The sequence below is a fragment of the Melanerpes formicivorus genome, unplaced genomic scaffold (genome assembly GCF_026170545.1).
Source record: "Melanerpes formicivorus ecotype bairdi unplaced genomic scaffold, bMelFor1.0.p_v2 SCAF_72, whole genome shotgun sequence".
Lineage (NCBI taxonomy): Eukaryota > Metazoa > Chordata > Aves > Piciformes > Picidae > Melanerpes > Melanerpes formicivorus.
Window position 1 is genome coordinate 886,576 of NW_027142424.1, and position 20,037 is coordinate 906,612.

The following is a 20,037-nucleotide window of genomic DNA, read 5'->3' on the forward strand; positions in this document are numbered from 1 at the left end:
TCCCCTGGAGACTTTCAAGACCCATCTGGACACATTCCTGGGTGACCCTGCTTGAGCAGAGGGGTTGGACTCAATCTCCAGAGGTCCCTTCCACCCCCACTCTTGTATGGTTCTATGAATGATCAGAGGACTGGCAGCCCTGCCCTGAGAGGAAAGGCTGAGAACTGGGTTTGCTCAGCCTTCAGAAGGCTTAGGGCAGAGCCTACCCCCGTGGCCCAGTACATAAAGGGTGGCTACCAGGAGGCTGGAGACTCCCTCTGCACAAGGAGCCCCATGGGAAAGCCAAGGGGCAATGGGCACAAGCTGCTGCTGGGGAGATTCCAGCTGGACTCCAGAAGAAGATGTTTCCCCATGAGGTCAGCTGGGCATTGGGATCAGCTCCCAAGGGAAGCAGTGGATTCCCATACAATGGTCAGCTGCCACTGCCAGGGCAGAGCTGCTTTCAGCTGGAGGAGTCTGAGGGGCTGCATAGGGATGGAGTGTGTGGAAAAGTTGGGAGGGAGCCACACAGACAAGAAAGCTGGGGGGAGGGAGGGGGACTTGTTGCAAGAGCTTGTTGTGATGGGGTGAGGGGCAATGGCTTGGAGTTGGAAGAGGGGAGACTGAGAGTGGAGATTAGGAAGAAATTCTTTGCAGTGAGGGTGGTGAGACACTGGAGCAGGCTGCCCAGGGAGGCTGTGGATGCCTCCTCCCTAGGGGTGTTCAAGGTCAGGCTGAATGGGGCCTTGAGCAAGGTAGAAGGTGTCCCTGCCCATGGCAGGGGGGTTGGAACTAGATGGTCTTTAAGGTCCCTTCCAACTCAGACCCTTCTGTGATTCTGTGATGATTCTAGATATAGGCAAAAGCCATTCAAATGAATCTAATCCACTCAGCACCTCCAGCTCCAACAAGTGGCTACCAGGAGGCTGGAGACTCCCTCTGCACAAGGAGCCCCATGGGAAAGACAAGGGGCAATGGGCACAAGCTGCTGCTGGGGAGATTCCAGCTGGACTCCAGAAGAAGATGTTTCCCCATGAGGTCAGCTGGGCATTGGGATCAGCTCCCAAGGGAAGCAGTGGATTCCCATACCATGGTCAGCTTGAAGGCTCAGCTTTGCAGGGTGCTGGGCCAGCTCCTTCTCTCTACACCATCACCTGCAGCAGATGATCTTTAGAGCCCCTTCCCACCTGGCCCTCTGTGGTTCTATGATTGTGTGTGTGTGGTCCAAGCACCTTGGCCAGGATCAGAGCTCCCCTTTGCTCAGCCCCGAGGTGCAGCAGCAGCCCCAGGGGCAGCCCCAGCAGCACGGTGCCCACGCAGCAGGCATCCTGCAGGCCTGGCTGGCTGCTGCCAGCTCTCTGCCTTGGCAGCAGCTGCTGGGGGGTTGCTTTTTGCTGTTCCTGACGCTGCCATATGCCTGTGTGTCAAAACAATGGCGCTTGCACACTGACTGGGAGCCCTCTCCCTGCCTCCCACCCAGCTTCCTCCTCTCCCTGGCGCCCGCGGGGCTGGCACCCAGCACCCAGCTCCTGGGGAGGGCAGCAGGGCTCTGCCTTAGCTCTGAAGCTGGGGGAGCTGCTCTGTTGAGGTACCAAACCTGAGCCTGGGGAGAAGCTGGAGCAGAGTAAGGACAGCTCCTCACTCCCTACAGGGATGCTGCCAGAGCCAGGCAAAGGGAGAAAGTCGATGTCTGTATTATAACAACATTAACAATCCCTTGTTAGCTCCAGGGGCTGGGCCTCAGGGCAGCTTCTGGAGTAGAAAGCTCACCCTTGCACCCCAAACCCTCAACTCCCAACACCTCTTCCCCCTCCCCACAATACTAAGTGGGGCACCTCAGTGCCAAGACCCAGAGCTGGCCTCACTGGCCACCCAAGTGCCATGCCAGCACTCACAGAGCTGGCCAAACCCCATCACAGGGCCTGTGAGGACACAAAGTTTGCCACCCCACCTCCTGCTTCTGTTCCTGGAGAAGAGCACTCACCCCACAGGGCATCTGCACTGAGCACACAGAGACACATTACCCTGTTCTGTGCTGGAGGAGCTTGCTTGGCTTTCTAGTCTGACTCCATCCTCAGTAGATCAGGGATCTGCCCAGAGCACTGCTAAGCCCAGAGCCCACCCTGGGCCAGGCTTACTACCTCCTACCTCCAAGGAGCAAGATGAACCCCCATGAAGGTACCAAAGAGCAAAGTCACAGGATCCTGAAGGACCAAGCAGCACTTTCCCAAGCATATTCCAAGACACAAGGCCAAATCCTTCTGCTCTGGTCCCTTTGGGCTCAGAGAGACTCCCATCACCCCCAGCAGCAGCACCCCAAGGAGCCCATCTCAGGGGCACCAGGGCACAGGCAGCAGGAACCAGCCTGGAAAAGGCAGTTCCAAGGGACCAGCAGCTTCCATCCCCCCCTGAGGTACCAGCACCCCAGAGCTCTGCTCTCCCCTCAGCTGTGTGCTCAGAGGGTTTACACTGTGTGAAACACAACAAAGAAACCCCACAGGGCAGGAACCTAAATCCTGAGGCCCAGTGTGAGAGTGAGCCTGGGTGGTGGACTGGGTGACACTGGGAGTGCTACACCCAGCCAGGTGGGAAAGGAAGAGGAGGCAGCCAGACCTCTGACTCACACCAGGTTTATTTGTCCCTCCCCTGCATCTCTGACACAAGGGATGGAACCAAGGTCTCCACAGCAGCAAGTCTTCAGCTCCTGTGCCAAAGGCAGCCCTTGCCCCACCCAAGGACACCCTGCAGAAGCCAGCACTGCAGGCAGGGGCTGCTGCACACCCACAGCCTTCTGCTTGAGTTCCAACCAAGCCCAGTCACACCAGAACCAGCCCCTCCAGAGCTCAGGTGGTGCTGCACAGGCAGCCATGGTGCTCACTGGCCAGTCAGGGTGTCTACACTCTAGCTAGAAATGGGATGTAGCATCTCAGAGTGCAATGTTTCCTAGCTAAGAAACTACTCCTGAGGAAGGGGGGGAAAAAGGGATTGAAGTTTGTCTCATTCAGAACAAGAGGACACAGTCTCAAGCTGTGCCAGGGGAAGTTGGGGCTGGAGTTGAGGAGAAAGCTCTCCCCAGCAAGAGAGATTGGCCACTGGAATGTGCTGCCCAGGGAGGTGGTGGAGTCCCCATCCCTGGAGGTGTTTAGGAAGAGCCTGGATGAGGCCCTTGGTGCCATGGTTGAGTTGACTAGATGGTGCTGGGTGAGAGGTTGGACTTGGTGATCTCTGAAGTCTTTTCCAACCTGGTTAATTCTGGGACTCTGTGATGATTGTGTTCACCAGCTGAGTTCAGTGAACCATCACTGTGCTCTGGACCAAAACAAAACCACAACCCCAACTTGGGTGCTGTTTTGAACCAGGGCTGGTAGAAATCAGCACCTAAACCTCTCAACTGCACAGACAACAAGTGGTTAATGCTGAGCTGCTCTCTGGTTAATGCTGAGCTCCTCTCTCTCTCTCTCTGTATGCCAAAAAGAGATAATCAAGACATTTATTCTCATCTCTTAATTTCTCTGCACTCATTGCCCAGCATCTTGAAACCCCTGAGTGCACAATTCCTGTCTTCACCACCACTTCCCATCGCTCCTCTTTAATATGGCTGAGTTGACACAGAGAAAGGATCCTGATAGCACTTCCCAGCTGCATTTGCAGGCACTGGGGCTAAAAAAACCACCCCAAAGGGTCACTGCTCTGCAAACCAGCTGAAGCAAGGCAGGGAGAAAGATGAAGCAAAGGCCACCTCCATGCTCTTGACTGATCAGGGCCAAGCATCTTCTGGGCTGTTTGAAGTGTGCAACAGATTGTGGTCAAGAGGGTCTTCTGAAGAGCTCAGGGAGCCTGGGCTGTGCTGAGCACACCCAGGGGTGGTAATCCCAGTGACATGGACTGAGGCAAGCCAGGGGATGAGGTAGGAGATGGCAGCCTTGCACTGGGGCTGCTGCTGAGAGCTGGCTTGTGCAGCAAAGCTCTGAGCTGGCCTGAGGGGCCAGAGCACAGGCTGAGGGCCACCAGTGCCTCAAGAAGGTAAGGAGGGGGAAAGAAGTCCAGGGGAGGTACTGCCAGCCTCTGTGGAGCTGCTTTTATCAGTGAGCAGCAACTGGGAAGGGGAGAAGGTAACTGGTTTTGTTTGCTAGAGAAGGGCAACAAAGCTGATGGAGGGTCTGGAGAACAGGGCTGGTGAGAGCAGCTGAGGGACCTGGGGGTGTTCAGCCTGGAGGAAAGGAGGCTGAGGGGAGACCTCATTGCTCTCTACAACTCCCTGAAGGGAGGCTGGAGCCAGGTGGGAGTTGGTCTCTCCTCCCAAGGAACAAGTGATAGGAAAAGAGGAAATGGCCTTGAGTTCCCCCAGGGGAGATTTGGGTTGGACATGAGGAACAATTTGTTCCCCTTGAGGGCTGTCAAGGCCTGGCCCAGGCTGCCCAGGGCAGTAGTGGAGTTTCAAGGCTATGGAGCTGTGGTGCTGAGGGCCATGGATGAGTGGTGCCCTGGCAGTGCTGGGTTAAGGGTTGGACTCAATGATCTGAAAGGTCTCTTCCAACCAAAACAATTCTATGCTTTTATTCTCTGCTCAGAAGGTTAATGGCTTTCCTTTGTGCCAGATCCCCCCCGGGGCAGCCCAGCAGACAGCTCTCCCTCCTCTTCCCCTGGCCTGGGCTGAAGCAGGACTTGCAGCAGCACAAGGGACCAAAGCTTGGGAAGCTGCAGAGATGCTTCACCCATTAGCTTCTGGACTTGGTTAGAAAGGGCAGGAAGGCTCCACACCTTCCCCTCACACACACATACACACACCACTCACATCCTGCCTTTGGGAGCCACCTGAAAAAGCTGCTGCAGGCAAACAACAATTGGTCAGAATCAGGCCAGAGAGAGAGAGAGAAAAGAGACCGAAACAAACAGTTTGGCAACAAAGCAAACACGGCTGCCAGGCAGGGGCCAAGTTCTGCTTCCAGACAGCACATCTCCCTCACAACAGGGCCTGCAGACCAAGGGAAACTTCTGTCCAAGAGGAATTTTGCCAGCAGAGGTTTTCCAGGGGGCTCTCAGCAGCTCCACACATTCCCCTTCCAGATTGCCACGGGGGAGGGGGGGTGGGAGGGGAACCTGCCCCACTTGAGCACTGTGCTGGGCAACCAGGGCTGCCCAAGCTGCCTGCCAGCTCCTGTCCTCTGCAGGACTAAACACAAATCAGACACTTTTTTTGTGCTCTTGAGCAAAAGCAGAGAGCAATCCCTTCTGTCCACAGCACAGGCTTGGCACACACAGCTGGCTCAGCATGCTGCCCCCTCCCTCCCTCCCCCCACAAACTCCTTCTTCAGCTCTTAACCTACAGCACTCCAAAACCTTCCTGAGAGTGGTCAGGGTCCACCTACCTGCCTTCAACCTGCTGCTTCTTGACCCTGGGCAAGTGGTTGCTTCTCTGAGATGAACAAAAGAGCAAAGGCAAGGGGCAGACCCCCCCTCACCAAAACAGTACCTGTCCTGAGTAAACTGTGCCCAGTTGGGGCACCTCCAACACCACAGCTTCTCCTTGTGGAGCTCTCTCATGTGTCTGCCTTGGTGAAGCTTCCCACAGACTTGACTTCCACCCAGTAAGGAACTGGATCATCTCCTGGGAAAGGGAAAAGAAAGAGACTCCCCCAGCAGCAGCTGCCCAGCCTGCTGGGAAGTATTCTGGTCACTAATCTGACTGGCACTTCCAGTGTCCCTTCGATGCTCCCCCGGGGCTTTGCTTTTGAAGACGATTGACGTGGGCGTGGAGCGCAGTGTCACGGGGTGGCTCCCATCGCCTCCTCCACGCTGGAGCGATGCCCAAAGAAGAGCCAGCCCTGTCTTACAGCCTAGAAGCTCTTCCCTGTAAACCTCTAGCATCAGCTGCAGCTTTTCCTTCCAGCCCTCGAGCGAGCAGCCGGCTCCGGCGGAGCCGATCCGCCCCGGTGCGCGCCAAGGCCTCCACCTCCGGCAGCAGTCAGCAGCTCTGGGAGCTCCCCGGCAGCGAGAGCAGGGCCAGGGCAGCTAGGAGAGCTCGAAGCCAGTGTTCATGCTGATGGCATAGCGCAGCTTCTCCCGCAGGATGCTCTTCTTGCTGTAGTTGGGAAGCTTCAGGAGGTTGAAGCAGGTGGAGGAGGTGGGGAGGCGCCCGCCCGGCTCCTTCTTGCGGATGGTGAAGAAGCCCCGCAGCACGCTGCCCAGCGTGTCCCCCGTGTCCTGCAGCAGGGCAGACAGCACAGCATCACAGCCTGCCCTGCCTGGGAAGGGAAGCTCACCCAGCCCTGCACTCAGCAGGGACGTCTGCAGTCACACCCACAAACAGCCTGACCTGCAGTGGTGCCAGGGAAGGGACATCAGCCGCCGCTCCGGGCGGCCTGGGCCAGGCTCTCGCCGCCCTCAGCGTCAAACATTTCTTCCTTCTCTCCAGGCTCAATCTCCCTCTTCCAGTTTCAAACCATCACCCCCTTGCCCTGTCACAGCAGGCCCTGCTCTAAACTCTGTCCCCAGCTTTCTTCTAAGTCCTGACAAGACACCAGAAGGTGTCCCTGGAGCCTTCTCTTCCCTGGGCTGAACAATGCCAACTCCCTCAGCCTGGCCTCCCAGCAGAGGGCTTCCAGCCTCCCATCATTGCTGTGGCCTCCTCTGGCCCCACTCCCAACAGGTCCATGTCCCTCCTGCGACTCCAGAGCTGACCCAGCACTGCAGGTGGGGTCTCAGCAGAGCAGAGGGGCAGAATCCTTCCTTGACCTGTTGGCTCCTCTGCCCTTTCTGCTGTACTCCTTCCAAGCACGGTGCCCATACACAGGGCAGAGATGCCAACACAAACCCCATCTGCTAGGAACAGGGAGAGTCAAACCTCAAAGCCCTGTTCTCCACAACAGCTAGAAAGGAGCTTCTCTTGTACCCACAACTGCCACTGCACACCAAGGTCCTGTCACACAGGGGGCCCAGGGGGACAGGATCAGAGGTGTCAAGGAGAAAACACAACCCTGGAGACAGGCAGCAAGAGCCCAGGTGCTGCTGCGTGGGAGAAGGTGGCTGCAGCCACGTGCACCCTGTTAGGGTAAGGTTGTCTTCACCTTGCCCTGTACAGCATAAATCTTTGTGGCTTAAGGGTTTCCTGGTCAGGCAGAGGTGAGAAAGCCTGGCAGGGAAGGAGGGTGCCAGAAGCCTGGCAGGGAATGCAGGAGACAGGAGCAAGCAGGATGCCTACCTGATCATCAGAGACTTCCACGCAGCGGATGGAGAAAGGAGGCTTGAGGTAGGCAAAGCCCAAAAGCGGAGGCCTGGAGCAGCTGGTAACAAACTGTAAAAGTGATGGATGGTGAAAGATGGCAGCAGTGAGAGCAGCCTGGCTGTAACAGACATGTGGCTAACACAGTCACAGCAGACAGCTGCTTGGAGTGGCAGCTGAGCACCCCCCCGGTACAACAGCGCTGAGCTTCAGCACGCAGCTCTGCTCCAGCCTCTGAGCGCTGCCAGGCTTCGTGGGCGCACGAGAGTGGTTCTGCTCTCCCAGGGCTGCAGATTTTAAGGTGTCAAAGCATTCTTCTATTAGCAGCCAGCTCAGTGGAGGAGAAGGGCACTGGCCCCAACCCTCCCAGAGCCCAGGTTGGGCAGGGCTGAGAGCCTTTACCTTGAGAAACATGGCTCGCTCCTCGGGGCTGAAGTCGTTGGCCAGGATGTCCCACAGCCAGATGATGACCCGGTGACTCCCATGGAAGCCCCCGTAGTACACCGTGTGTTTTCTGGGGACAGAAAGCTTGTGACAGGCTTGTGACACCAGGGACACAGCTGGCAAGTGCTGGGAGGATCCAAACCTGCCCTGAGGCAGGGGAAACTGCCAGTACAGAGCCCCCACCAATGCTTACTGGGCCCTCGATCAGAGGGAGCAGCAGAGAGAAATGGTCCTCTGCTCTCAGGAACCAGTGGGTGAAGGGACCCTTCCCATTCACAGAACAGGAGGGGTTGGAAGGGACCTCTGGAGGTCATCAAGTCCAACCCCCATGCTAAGGCAGGGTCACCTATAAAAGGTCACACAGAAATGTGTTCAGGTGGGTTTGGAAGCTCTCCAGAGATGGAGACTCCACCACTTCTCTGAGCAGCCTGCTCCAGGGCTGCAGCACCCTTACATTCAAGAAGTTCCTCCTCCCATTTAAAAGGAGCTTCTAATGTTCCAGCTTGAGCCCACCACCCCTTGTCCTGTCACTGGGCACCACTGAAAAAAGCCTGGTGCCATCCTCCTGGCAAGCACCCTTGAAGTATTGATCAGCATTGATCAGATCCCCCTCACCTCAGACTGCTGTTTCCAGACTAAGAAACCCCAATTCTCTCAGCCTTCCCTCATCACAGAGATGTTCCAGTCCCCTCAGCACCTTGGCAGCCTTTTGTTGGACTCTCTCCAGCAAGTCCCTGTCCTCCTTGAGCCTTCATTAGCACCCTGCCCCAAAGCAGCTTTAAGGAACACGTTCCCCAGCTCCATTTGTGTCCGTCTGCTCCAGGAACTTCAGTGAAGAGCAGAGAGCTGTGAAAGACCCAGTCTCCTGCAACGCCTCCAAAGAGCTCTGTAGCAAAGCACAGGCCAGCAGCCCAAGCTGCTCACTCACTTCAAGTCCTCAAGGTCGATCTCAGCGTTGTCACCGGAGATCAGGCGCTGCAGCTCCGGCGCCGAGAACATCCGAATCCACTCAGGCTTAATGATGGACCTGAACCCGCTGATGAGTGCTGCTGTCTGACTCTTGATCTGGGTGTGCATCCGGAAGTGAGCCATCAGGTGGATGTAGCTGATCCTGGTGGGGACAGGGAAGGTGGCAGTGAAGAAGCCACAGCACCCAGGGGCACGCATTTCACGTGGCTGCTGACCTGCATCTGCAGCCCAGAATAGAATTAGCCAGGCTGGAAAAGACCTCAGAGATCATCGAGTCCAACTTATCACCTGGAGTGATAAGTAGAATAGAATAGAATAGAATAGGTTGGAAAAGAGCTTTGAGATCATCGAGTCCAACCTATCACCCAACACCACCTGATCAACTAAACCATGGCACCAAGGACCCCATCAAGTCTCCTCCTGAACACCTCCAGGGATGGTGACTCCACCACCTCCCCAGGCAGCACATTCCAAAGGGCAATCACTCTCTCTGTGTAGAACTTCTTCCTAACCTCCAGCCTAAACCTCCCCTGGCACAGCTTGAGACTGTGTCCTCTTGTTCTGTACTGGCTGCCTGGGAGAAGAGACCAACCCCCACCTGGCTACAGCCTCCCTTCAGGGAGTTGTAGACAGCAAGAAGGTCTCCCCTGAGTCTCCTCCTCTCCAGGCTAAGCAACCCCAGCTCCCTCAGCCTCTCCTCACAGGGCTGTGCTCCAGACCCCTCCCCAGCTTTGTTGCCCTTCTCTGGACACCTTCCAGCAACTCAACATCCTTCCTAAACTGAGGAGCCCAGAACTGGACACAGGACTCAAGGTGTGGCCTAACCAGTGCTGAGCACAGGGCAGAATGACCTCCCTGCTCCTGCTGGCCACACTGTTCCTGATCCAGGCCAGGATGCCATTGGCCCTCTTGGCTGCCTGGGCACACTGCAGGCTCATGTTCAGCCTACTATCAACCAGTACCCCCAGGTCCCTTTCTGCCTGGCTGCTCTCAGGCACTCTGCCCCCAGCCTGTAGCACTGCCTGGGGTTGTTGTGGCCAATGTGCAGAACCTGGCACAGAGAACAGCCCCCAGATTACCAGCTCAAACACACACAGCTGCTGAACAGGCATTTTAGCCTGCATTTACCATCAGTGAAGGGGGGAAAAAAAAGGAAGAAGAAGGAAGTGAAGGGAACAACAGAGAAAAAAAACAACAGTGGGGTTGGTTTTCAGGCTGGGGAGTTGACATTTAAGATAACTATCTAAGAGGCAGTTATCTGTGCAAATAGCTGCAGGGCTTGGTGTCTCCTCTGATTTCCTGTGTCCCCAGTAAGGCTGTCGACTGCGTTTGAATTGGCTGCTGCCTCTCCCGAAGAGCAGCGGGCTTTCTACCACTGCCACATGCTATCACTCCGAGAGGATCTGCCTGCTCCAAGGTGTCTTTGAGCAGCTGTGCCCTCTGTGTTCACCACTCTGTGCCCGAATTGCTTTGAATCCCTCTGTCTGTATCCATCACCATCATTAAATCCTGCGAGAGCCTCGCATGGAGCCGGCGGGGGGCGGCGGGGGGGAGCTCTGCGCCTTTGACCTCGGCAGAGCTGTTCCAAAGCAGCAAATGGTCAATTTCTGTTCTGCAAATCCAATTGCAGGGCCGTTTCTGCCAATGAACTGCAACCAGGAAATTCTATTAAGCTGTTTATGTGCCCCTTCTCCTCCAATCCATCTCAATTCATTCCAGATGCAAGCCCAAGCAGCCCCAATGAAGGTTTTTTTGTGGCAGCGGTGACCTTAGGAGAAAGGAAAACTCTGATTGCTGTTACTTACTTATTTTCATTGGTCACAGGAATGGTCTTCCCTCCAGGAACAAGCTCATGGCAAACCAGCTGAGGGAAGAAATGATTGTATTGTTAATTACTGCCTGGAAGCACGCTGGATGGAGAGATGCCATGCTAAGCTCTCACCTCCCCACAAAACTCTCCCCCTTCCTCCCTCCCCCCCCCCAGTAAAACAGTGGGATTTCAAGTTTTAAGTAATAATCCTGCCTCTGCCTTGAACCAGCTTTTCACTTAACTCTTAGCACAGTAATTGAACAGCAGGGATCTCTGCCTCTTCCCACCAGTGGAGCCAGCCCTTCTCGGAGGAAGCCTCCTCCAGGCCGATCCATCACCGCTGAAGCATGCACAAATCAATTCAGAGAGCCCTGGGGGACTGTCACCATCCCCACAATCCAGAGGCTGAGGGAGCTCAGAGCCTTGGCATAGCTCAGCCTAACAGCCCAGTCCAAAGCTGTCTGCTCCACAGGTCTCATCTGAGGCCACCAGAGTGACAGAGCTCCCTGGAGTTTGCTGGGCACTCAAGGCAGGAAGCAGAAAGCTTGGACAGCTGGGAAGTGTCACCTCCCTGTCCTGCCTCAGCTGACAGCACTGCCCAGAGACAGCAACAGGGATCTTCTGGGTGCTTGCTACAGCCAGAGCCTTGCCTCCTCTTTGCCCCAAGAAGCAGAAAGTCATCATTCACACATTAAATGCCCTCAGTTGCTCCAGTTCCAGGTGACTTCCAAGGGCAGAAGGGAGTGAGCCCAGCAGAGGGAAGGAGCTCAGCTCCCTAACACAGGGGAACCAAAGGGGTTACCTCACCTGGCTGCTTCAGTGTGGCCAAAGCACAAGGCACACAGGAGTGTCCTGGGTTATTCTGATGTTTAGAGTGCTGCAACCTTTAACACCTTCCTGCTGGGCTCTCATATGCCATTCCCTACCTCCTTTATTCAGCCTGAAAGCTGAATTCTCAGCAATCCTGAGGCAGCAACAAGGTGTCCAGCCCACCATGCAGTGGACACCACCTCTCCCTGGTGCAGAGCAGGGCTGCAGAAGCACTGAGCTGCCTTCCCAGTCCCCCTCACAGCTTTGCAGGTGCATTTCCACTGCTGTTGCTGCCAGAGAAGGCAAGACAGGCCAGCTGAGGAGTAAGAAACCACAGCACAGAGCTCTCAAGGACAAGCTGCCCCAGATAAACACTCCAGGACTTAGAGGTCTCTGAGCTCTGTGCCACTGAATTTACACTGTTAACAGTGCCTGAGCTGGCTGAGGGCTCCCCACAGACTTGCAGCAGCACACAGCCAGGGAAGGCATTGTTATCTTATCTATCCACATTTGCCAGCTATGCACACACAGCAGCACAGAACCCAGGGCTCCAGAGCAACCAAAGCACCTTGAAGCCTTCAGAAGGGATTGACAAACCACCTTTTTCTCCTCAAGGCCAAGAGACCTCCTGTACACACTCCCAAGTTTCTCTGACAGGAAGATGTAAAGCAAAGGAATTCCTCCCTGAGTCACACAGATTCTTCTTTTTAAAAGAGGGGCAAACCCAGGTGTGCAGGGAAAGTGCAAACCAATGTCTTGTCAGCTAGAAAGGCCAAAAAGAAACCCCCAAACCCAAGAGAAAAAAAGCCTGGCAGGAGGAACAATAAGGGTCAGAGGGCAACCTTTCTTGGTTTGGTGGTTTTTTGTGGGGGTGTGGAGAAAGCTGCTCTCTGCCTGCAGGGAAACACTGAATGAAGCTGCAGAATCCTACAGCTGAGCCCAGAGCAGCTGTGAGGCTGAGCCCAGAGAGCCTGGGAGGCTGAGCCCACAGAAGCTGGGAGGCTGAGCCCACAGAAGCTGGGAGGCTGAGCCCACAGAAGCTGGGAGGCTGAGCCCAGGGAGCCCGAGAGGCTGAGCCCACAGAAGCTGGGAGGCTGAGCCCACAGAAGCTGGGAGGCTGAGCCCAGGGAGCCCGAGAGGCTGAGCCCACAGAAGCTGGGAGGCTGAGCCCACAGAGCCTGGGAGGCTGAGCCCACAGAGCCTGGGAGGCTGAGCCAGCCTTTCAGCAATGGGGACCAGCTTTTGAGAGGAGAGTAGAGCCCTAACCACAATCAAACACAAGGTCATTGACTGCTCAGATCCCTCAGGCTTGCTGTTCAGATGAGCCCTGCAGAGCATCCACCTGACAATATCCAGAACCAGGAGGACCAGAACAAAAAGCACTCAGAGCTTGGACAGCCTGCCTGAATGTAGATGCTCAGAACCAGCTCTTAGGATGCTCAGCAGAGAACCAGAGCTGTCTTCTGCTGGCAAGTCAGATTCCAGGTGCACTTCTGGGCTCTGAGGACACTAGTAAAAGTCAGGACGCTTCTGCTCAAGAGCCAAACTTTGTTCTGCTGCCAACTGCTTGTATTCACAATCTGCCACTTCTGGCACCAGGAACTTTCCCACAGCAGCAGGCAACAAACCTCAGGATCCCCCTCAGTGCTTCAAGGGCTCCTCCTAGTAGCATCAGCCAGAGGAATGAGGGAGATGCTCCTGTGCAGCGCAGCCAGGATCTTGCCAGCCCAAAAAGGGCCTGTGGGCTGTGGTTACCAAGCCCCAAAACTCTGCTTGTCCACCACCAAGCAGAGGGAGGATGTTTGGAACAAAGCAGGAATAAGATCCACCAGAGTCACTGAACAAAACACCTACCTGACCCATCACATCTTCATCATAGGACAGAGTTAAGCCCAGGTCACTGATATCACCATCATAACGCTGCAGAAAGGCAAAGAAGGTGAGTGCTGAGCAGGAACAGCAGCTGCTCTAAGAACTGAGGCTAAAACTTGGGATTTCCTGATTGCCAGTTCCAGGTTGCCACCCTCAGACTCCTTTCTCCTCTCTGCTTGCCCCAGTGAAAACACAGGACCAGCTGCCCACCCACCTGCCCCAGTACCACTGGTTACTCGCAGGGTGTTTGAGAGAGGCTCAGGCCCCCAAAGGCATTTGCAGACCCAGGGTTTCCTAGCAGCAGCCAGGGAGAAGGGGAGCTGAGCAGGGAAAATAAAGCTCAAACCTTAATTGAAGTGAGATTTTTATAGAACTCAGAGTCCAAGGAGGGAAGTTCATCCACAGAGCTGTAGAAGACACTGTGGTGGTGCCCAAGGAGCTGACTCAAGAAGAAGGAGGCAAATGGTACATCCACAACTATGCCCTGCAGACAAGAATGCACAAATGACTTCTACCACACAGAGCTTTGCTTACCTGTAAGGCCTGCAGGCAGCTCATGGCTTGTGGAACAGATGCATGACATTGAAATCAGCTAAAACCACATCCTCCCCTCTTTTAACTGAGGCATCACCAAATGGATTGTGTGACACCAAAGGAACAGATTGCTTCAGCTAGGGTCCCCAGCACCAAGAGTAATCAAGGCATGTCCCAGGTTTTACCTTCCACCTGAGAGAAGGAAAAACTTCTTTGCTGTAAGGGTGCTGGAGTCCTGGAGCAGGCTGCCCAGAGAGGTTGTGGAGTCTCCTGCTCTGGAGAGATTCCAAACCTACCTGGGCATTGTGCTCCTGGGCAAGCTGCTGTGGGTGCCCCTGCTTGAGCAGGGTGGGGTTGGACTGGATGATCTCCAGAGGTCCCTTCCAACCCCACCATGCTTGGCTTCTGGGATGATTACTGAATACAGGCCTCAGGATGTGCCAGGCTGCTCCACTACCACAAAATGCATTGGAGTGGAAGGGACTCTCCAAGGTCATCTTCTCTAACTCCCCTCTAGTGAGCAGGGACATCTCCAACTAGCTCAGGTTGCCCCATCAAGTTTGACCTTGAATATCTCCAGGGAGAGCTGTCTTGCCAGGGATCTCAACCAACCTCTCTGCATCCAAGTCACCTTTTCCAACTCACCTCTTCAGTTACACCTCCCCAAGCTTTTGACAGATGCTCTCAAAGGTACCACCACAGAGCCACATCTGGACCCTGCTGTAACCAGCAGTGACCACATCTTACTAGGGTATGCTTTTGGCTCACCTCATACACAGCCTTGCCAAGCATCTTCCCCACAAACTCAAAGAGCTGCAGGTAGTTCTCATGAATGTAGGACGTTGGGGATGGATACAGCCTCTCATCACCACTGGTTGTCTGCACACAAACAGAGGTCAGAGCCAAGTGATGAGACCAGTTTGGGGCTGTTTGCAGTGGCTCATCACAGCCAGCAGCTGCAGCCCCTGGGTCATACCTTGAACAGGTTGAGTGCAGGATCAAACACCTTCTTGATTATCTCTTCCAGAAACTCTTTGAAGACACCATCCTGATCGATCCCAGCCTCATCAACCCCCAGATCATTCACAAACTTGACTCTGATCACTCCCTTCATGGCGTTCTGGGAAAGCTGCCGGAGCTGCTCGTATCCATCCTACACAGACCCAGCAGATCCAGAGGACAATGGCACAAGGAGACAAGTCAAACACCCACACAGGCAGGCAGCACACACAGGACAGAAGCACACTACAGAGATCACAGAAGGGTTGGAAGCCACCCTTGAAGTTCACCTTGCCCAACTCCCCTCCAGTGAGCAGGGAAACCTCTAACTTAGCTCAGGTTGCAGGGACCCACAAAGGTCATCTTGTCCAACTCCCCTCTAGTGAGCAGGGAAACCTCCATCTTAGATCAGGTTGCTCAGGGCCCCACCAAGTTTGATCTTGAATGTCTATAGGCACGGGCAGCCAGCATCAGAACAAGAGGACAGAGTCTCAGGCTGTGCCAGGGGAGGTTTAGGCTGGATGCTAGGAAGAAGTTCTTCCCAGAAAGAGAGATTGGCCATGGGAATGTGCTGCCCAGGGAGGTGGTGGAGTCACCAGCACTGGAAGTGTTTAGGAAGAGACTTGATAGGATGCTTGGTGCCATGGTTTAGTTGATTAGATGGTGTTGGGTGATAGGTTGGACTTGATGATCTCTGAGGTCTTTTCCAACCTAGCCAATTCTATTCTTATCCTATCCAATTCTATTCCTATCCTATCCTTATTCTAGTCAACCAATCTGCATCTGTCACTGAATGGTGTCCCCCAGAAGAGCAGCAGTTTCTCCTAGCCAAGCCTCCAGGTCTGGAGCAATCTGAAGGGAACTGAGACCTGACACTTGCCTGCAGCCTCACACCATACAGAAGCAGACAGAAACTGTGCTGTGTCCTCAGAACCCCCAGAGAAGGTTAAAAACCCCCTTCACAGCCCATACCCTTGTCAAGTTAGTGGCTTGCTGGGTGGCTTCTGGAAGCCAGGTCACCCACCTCCAGCATGCGGGAGCGGCGGATGGTGATGTGCGTGACGTGAGGCGACGCGGAGCTGGTCTCAACCAGCCCCAGCTTCTCCTTCTCCTTGGTGACCATGTTCCGGAACAGCAGCACCCTCTTCAAGACAAAACAAATCTTAAGTCTTGACCCACAGGCATCCTTCTCCCCCAGGGCTGCAGGACCCAATCCTATCCAATATCTTTATTGATGATCTGGCCGAGGGGATTGAGTCCAGCATCAGGAAGTTTGCAGATGACACCAAGCTGGGGGCAGGAGTTGAGCTGTTAGAGGGTAGGAGAGCTCTGCAGAGGGACCTGGACAGGCTGGACAGATGGGTAGAGTCCAACAGGATGGCATTTAACAAGTCCAAGTGCCAGGTGCTGCACTTTAGCCACAAGAACCCCATGCAGTGCTACAGCTCTCTCCCAATGACAGAAATCAAGACCATTTAGAGGACATATATTGGGGAAATAGAGGGGGAAAGGAGAAAGACTTTTGTTCAACTAGCATTTCAATCACTAGCTCCAAGTCACAAGTCCCTTCCATCCCAGGCCACCCAGGCTTTTCAGCCTCCATCCTCTGCCCCTGTCCCACTCACATTCTTGTGGGGAATGACATGTGGGATGTACTGCAGCAGCAGCTGGGCTCTCTTCTTGTCCTTGTCCAGCTCCTGGAAGAGCACACTGGGTTTGAGGTCCCTTTACAAAGAAAGGCAGAGATTCAGAGAGCCCTGAGAAACACCCAGGTGTGGTAAATAGCTGGGGGTAGGAGAGAGAGGGAACCTGGAGTGTTTTCAGGGCTGACTTAAGTGCTCACATGCACATCTAAGAGGGCCAGAGCCACTCAAGCTGCTAGGTGCTGAGCCACTTTCCAAAGCATCCCCCTCCATGAAGCGCAGCCCATCTTTACACCACAGAAGAGAAGCACAATAGGAGGGGGGTGGGTCCTCACATGCAGACACAGGCAGAAGCTCTGACCTCCACCTCACAGGCAGAACAAGGAGCACTCCATTCAAAGTCAGGACCCTCAAAGCAGCTGCTCAGAGGGGCACTGGGCCAAGGCCACAGCAGCAGAGGGACACTCACTTGCGTAACCAGTGATCCTCCGGAGCGAAACGCCGGCGACAGTCCCGCTCGTACAAGACCATGAGCCAGCCATGGACAGAATGAAACAGCTCCAGGGTCTCCCCTCTGGCATTCTCTAACAGAAGGAACAAAGCAGCAATGTCCAAGCACCCCAGGAAACAGGAGTGTCCAAGAGCAACATGGTTGATGATCTACCCTTATGCTAGCAGGGCAGGTGTACTTCTCCTATCCTCCGGTGCCTTCAGAGGGAAGAGATTTTGTTTCCGCTTCTTCAGGGTAAGAGGAAACAGCCTCAGGTTTCCCCAGGGGAGGTTTAGGTTGGACATGAGGAACAATTCCGTCTGCAAAAGGGTTGTCAAGGCCTGGCCCAGGCTGCCCAGGGCAGTGCTGGAGTCCCTGTCCCTGAGAGGGGTTTCAGAGCTGTGGAGATGTGGTGCTGAGGGCCGTGGTGACCTGACAGTGCTGGGTTAGCAGTTGGACTTGATGGTCTCTTCCAACCTCAATGTTTCTATGGCTCTTTGATCAATGTGACAAAACCCTTAGCCACATCCCAAGCCCTCTCAGCCAGTTCCAGCTGAGCCATCACCATAGAAATGAAATGATCTCATCTCAATACCAGAACTGAGCTGTACCCAAATCACACCAGCACGTAGGTCAACGCCAGGCATCCTCAGAGACCCTAGAAGCTTGCTCAGCTATGTCAGAGCACTGCATTACAGTCTGGTCCAACACATGGCTCACTCCCACTAAACTCTGGCAAAACCCAACATGCCCATCATGTCTGTCACACAAACTCTTAGTGGAAACAGGAAACTGCACCAGGTTTGGTGCCAAGCAGAGCAGTGGCAGCTGGACACCAGAAGAGTGGGAGGTATTTTCGTGTCACACAATGCAGTAGAGGGGGGAAAGAAGAGGTGGGGTTGGTTTGTGTGCTTGTAAAGTAAGCTTTGGAATGTGCTGCCCAGGGAGGTGGTGGAGTCCCCAACCCTGGATGTGTTTAAAGGTGGTTTGGATGTGGTGCAGGGGTGAACCTTGTAGAATAGGGCTCTGGGTTGGACTTGGGGATCCTGAGGAATGCTTCTGTGATCCTGTAATTAGCAGAAGCTTCAAATTGCCAAATTCAGGGGAGACCTTATTGCTCTCTCCAACTCCCTGAAGGGAGGTTGTAGCCAGGTGGGGGTTGGTCTCTTCTCCCAGGCAAGCAGCACCAGAACAACAGGACACAGCCTCAAGCTGTGCCAGGGGAAGTTTAGGCTGGAGATGAGGAGAAAGTTCTTCCCAGAAAGAGTAATTGGCCATTGGGATGTGCTGCCCAGGGAGGTGGTGGAGTCCCCAACCCTGGAGGTGTTCAAGAGGGGATTGGATGTGGCACTTGAAGCCGTGGTTTAGTCAGTCATGAGGTGTTGGGTGACAGGTTGGACTTGATGATCTCTGAGGTCTTTTCCAACCTTATTGATTCTATGGTGCAGGGGTGGACCTTGTAGAATAGGGCCCTGGGTTGGACTTGGGGATCCTGAGGAATGTTTCTGTGATCCTGCAATTAGCAGAAGCCTCAACCTGCCAAATTAATGCCATTTGTGCCATCAACCAGAAGCTCCTGAAAGCACTTACCAACAATTCCATCCCAGATCATCTTAAACACAAAGGAATTCAGGAAAGAGGAGATGGTGACGAGCTCCTCCAGCTTGAATGAGATCTGCTCTTCATAGACCTCGATGTCATCAAGAATCCTATCAGGGAAAACAAATGCAAATGCCCTGGGGTGAATTTAATTCCCTTTTGAAATTTTCATCAAGGCACATTATCCTTTCCCAGCAGCAGCTCTTATTTCTATGACAACTGACACCCATGAGTCTCTCAAGCCATAAACAGCTAAGGCGCAGTGATTGGCTCTGATCGATATCTGATCCCAGCTGAAGGCAGCAGGGAAGCTCTGCCACACGAGCCAAGCCACTACTTCACAGGTCAAAAAGAGGACCCTACACACTCACCTCAGGGTAAAAATACAACTTTGTCATCATTCCAGCTAAGGACACTGTCTCTTCTGGCCAGCAAGGGCAGGTTTGCCACCCCCTCTCCCGTCCTTTGTGTCAAGTGAGACAGCAAAGGGGTTGCACAAGCAGCATGTCAGCTGGGGAGCTCTCATGCAGCATTATCACAGTTTTTCCTCAAAGCTGCTCTTATCTCATCTGATTCTTTGCTTTGGACTGCCAAAACTGTCCATAAGCAGCAGCAGAAATCTGTCTCTCTCCTCTCTGGTCTGTTGCTGTATGATTTTTTTTCTCTGATGCTGTCTGGTGCTGTAAGATTTTTTCCCCAACTCAACACCTGGCTGAGGGGCAAAGTCCTTTTGAAATCCTTTCTTTCTCAGGACTCAAACACCTGCTGCTATCCCCTCCCTAGTTAACCTTATGCAAAGGCAGCAACACCTCAGCTACTCCTCTTGAAACTTAAGTTATCCTCCAGCTTCATGTTACAACCCCAGAGAGCCCCCTCTGCTCACTACCTACGTGATCAGGTGGCGGGAGCAGTCGCAGAAGAGCATCAGCATGGCCAACAGCCTCTTGGATTCCTCTGTGTCATTATTCAGGCACTCCAAGAAGAGTTTTAACCCACCCTGTGGTCCCAGCTCACAGATGAAAGCCCATAATTTGGGCAGCAGGTCATCCAGGTAAGTGAGGCCTAGCAATGGGAAAAGACAAAGCACACTCAGTAAAGCTTCTCCTGCCCACTGCTTCACATGGGCACCAAGAGACGAATGTTGACTTGGAGGTGGAAGAGCCTTCTGCAAAGCAACACTGCACTTGAAGGCAACAGAAGCAACACATTTGGCTCCCCAGCCTCTTTGCCTCAACAGGAGGTGTACAATCACCAGGAAAGCAGAAAACTTTCAACATGGGCTGGAATACCTCTGCAGTGAGGCCAGGCTGAGAGTTGGGGTTGTCCAGCCTGGAAAAGAGAAGGCTCCAGGGAGACCTTCTGGTGGCCTTTCAGTGCTGAAAGAAGCCAAGCAGAAAGCTGGGGAGAGACTTTTGAGCAGGGCCTGGTGTGACAGGACAGGGGGTGATGGTTTGAAACCAGAAGAGGGAGATTCAGACTTAGAAAGAAGAAATGTTTTACCCTGAGGGCGGCAAGAGCCTGGCCCGGGTTGCCCAGCGAGGCGGTAGATGCCCCAAACCTGGAACCATTCCAGGTCAAGGTTGTTTGGAGCTCTGAGCAACCTGCTCTAGTTGCTGACTGCAAGACAAGATAACCTTTAAAGGTCCCTTCCAACCTACAGCATTCT

The 20,037-nt window shown here is 54.2% G+C and overlaps 1 protein-coding gene across 3 annotated transcripts in view; it reads right to left on the reverse strand.

Annotated features, from left to right (window-relative positions):
• Positions 1–2,561: 2,561 nt before the first annotated feature.
• UBE3B (ubiquitin protein ligase E3B) overlaps positions 2,562–20,037 on the reverse strand; it is a 36,097-nt gene continuing 18,621 nt past the window's right edge. For all 3 annotated transcript variants that reach the window (XM_068163317.1, XM_068163315.1, XM_068163316.1), the window contains exons 15-28: positions 19,262–19,433; positions 18,363–18,481; positions 16,752–16,866; positions 16,265–16,364; positions 15,664–15,783; positions 14,617–14,793; positions 14,409–14,519; positions 13,453–13,590; positions 13,089–13,154; positions 10,420–10,478; positions 8,574–8,756; positions 7,604–7,715; positions 7,181–7,273; positions 2,562–6,183 (exon numbers count right to left, since the gene is read on the reverse strand). In XM_068163317.1, the coding sequence (XP_068019418.1) occupies positions 5,992–6,183; positions 7,181–7,273; positions 7,604–7,715; positions 8,574–8,756; positions 10,420–10,478; positions 13,089–13,154; positions 13,453–13,590; positions 14,409–14,519; positions 14,617–14,793; positions 15,664–15,783; positions 16,265–16,364; positions 16,752–16,866; positions 18,363–18,481; positions 19,262–19,433 (1,757 nt within the window). In that variant the 3' untranslated portion in view covers positions 2,562–5,991. The remainder of the gene's footprint in view (positions 6,184–7,180; positions 7,274–7,603; positions 7,716–8,573; positions 8,757–10,419; positions 10,479–13,088; positions 13,155–13,452; positions 13,591–14,408; positions 14,520–14,616; positions 14,794–15,663; positions 15,784–16,264; positions 16,365–16,751; positions 16,867–18,362; positions 18,482–19,261; positions 19,434–20,037) is intronic.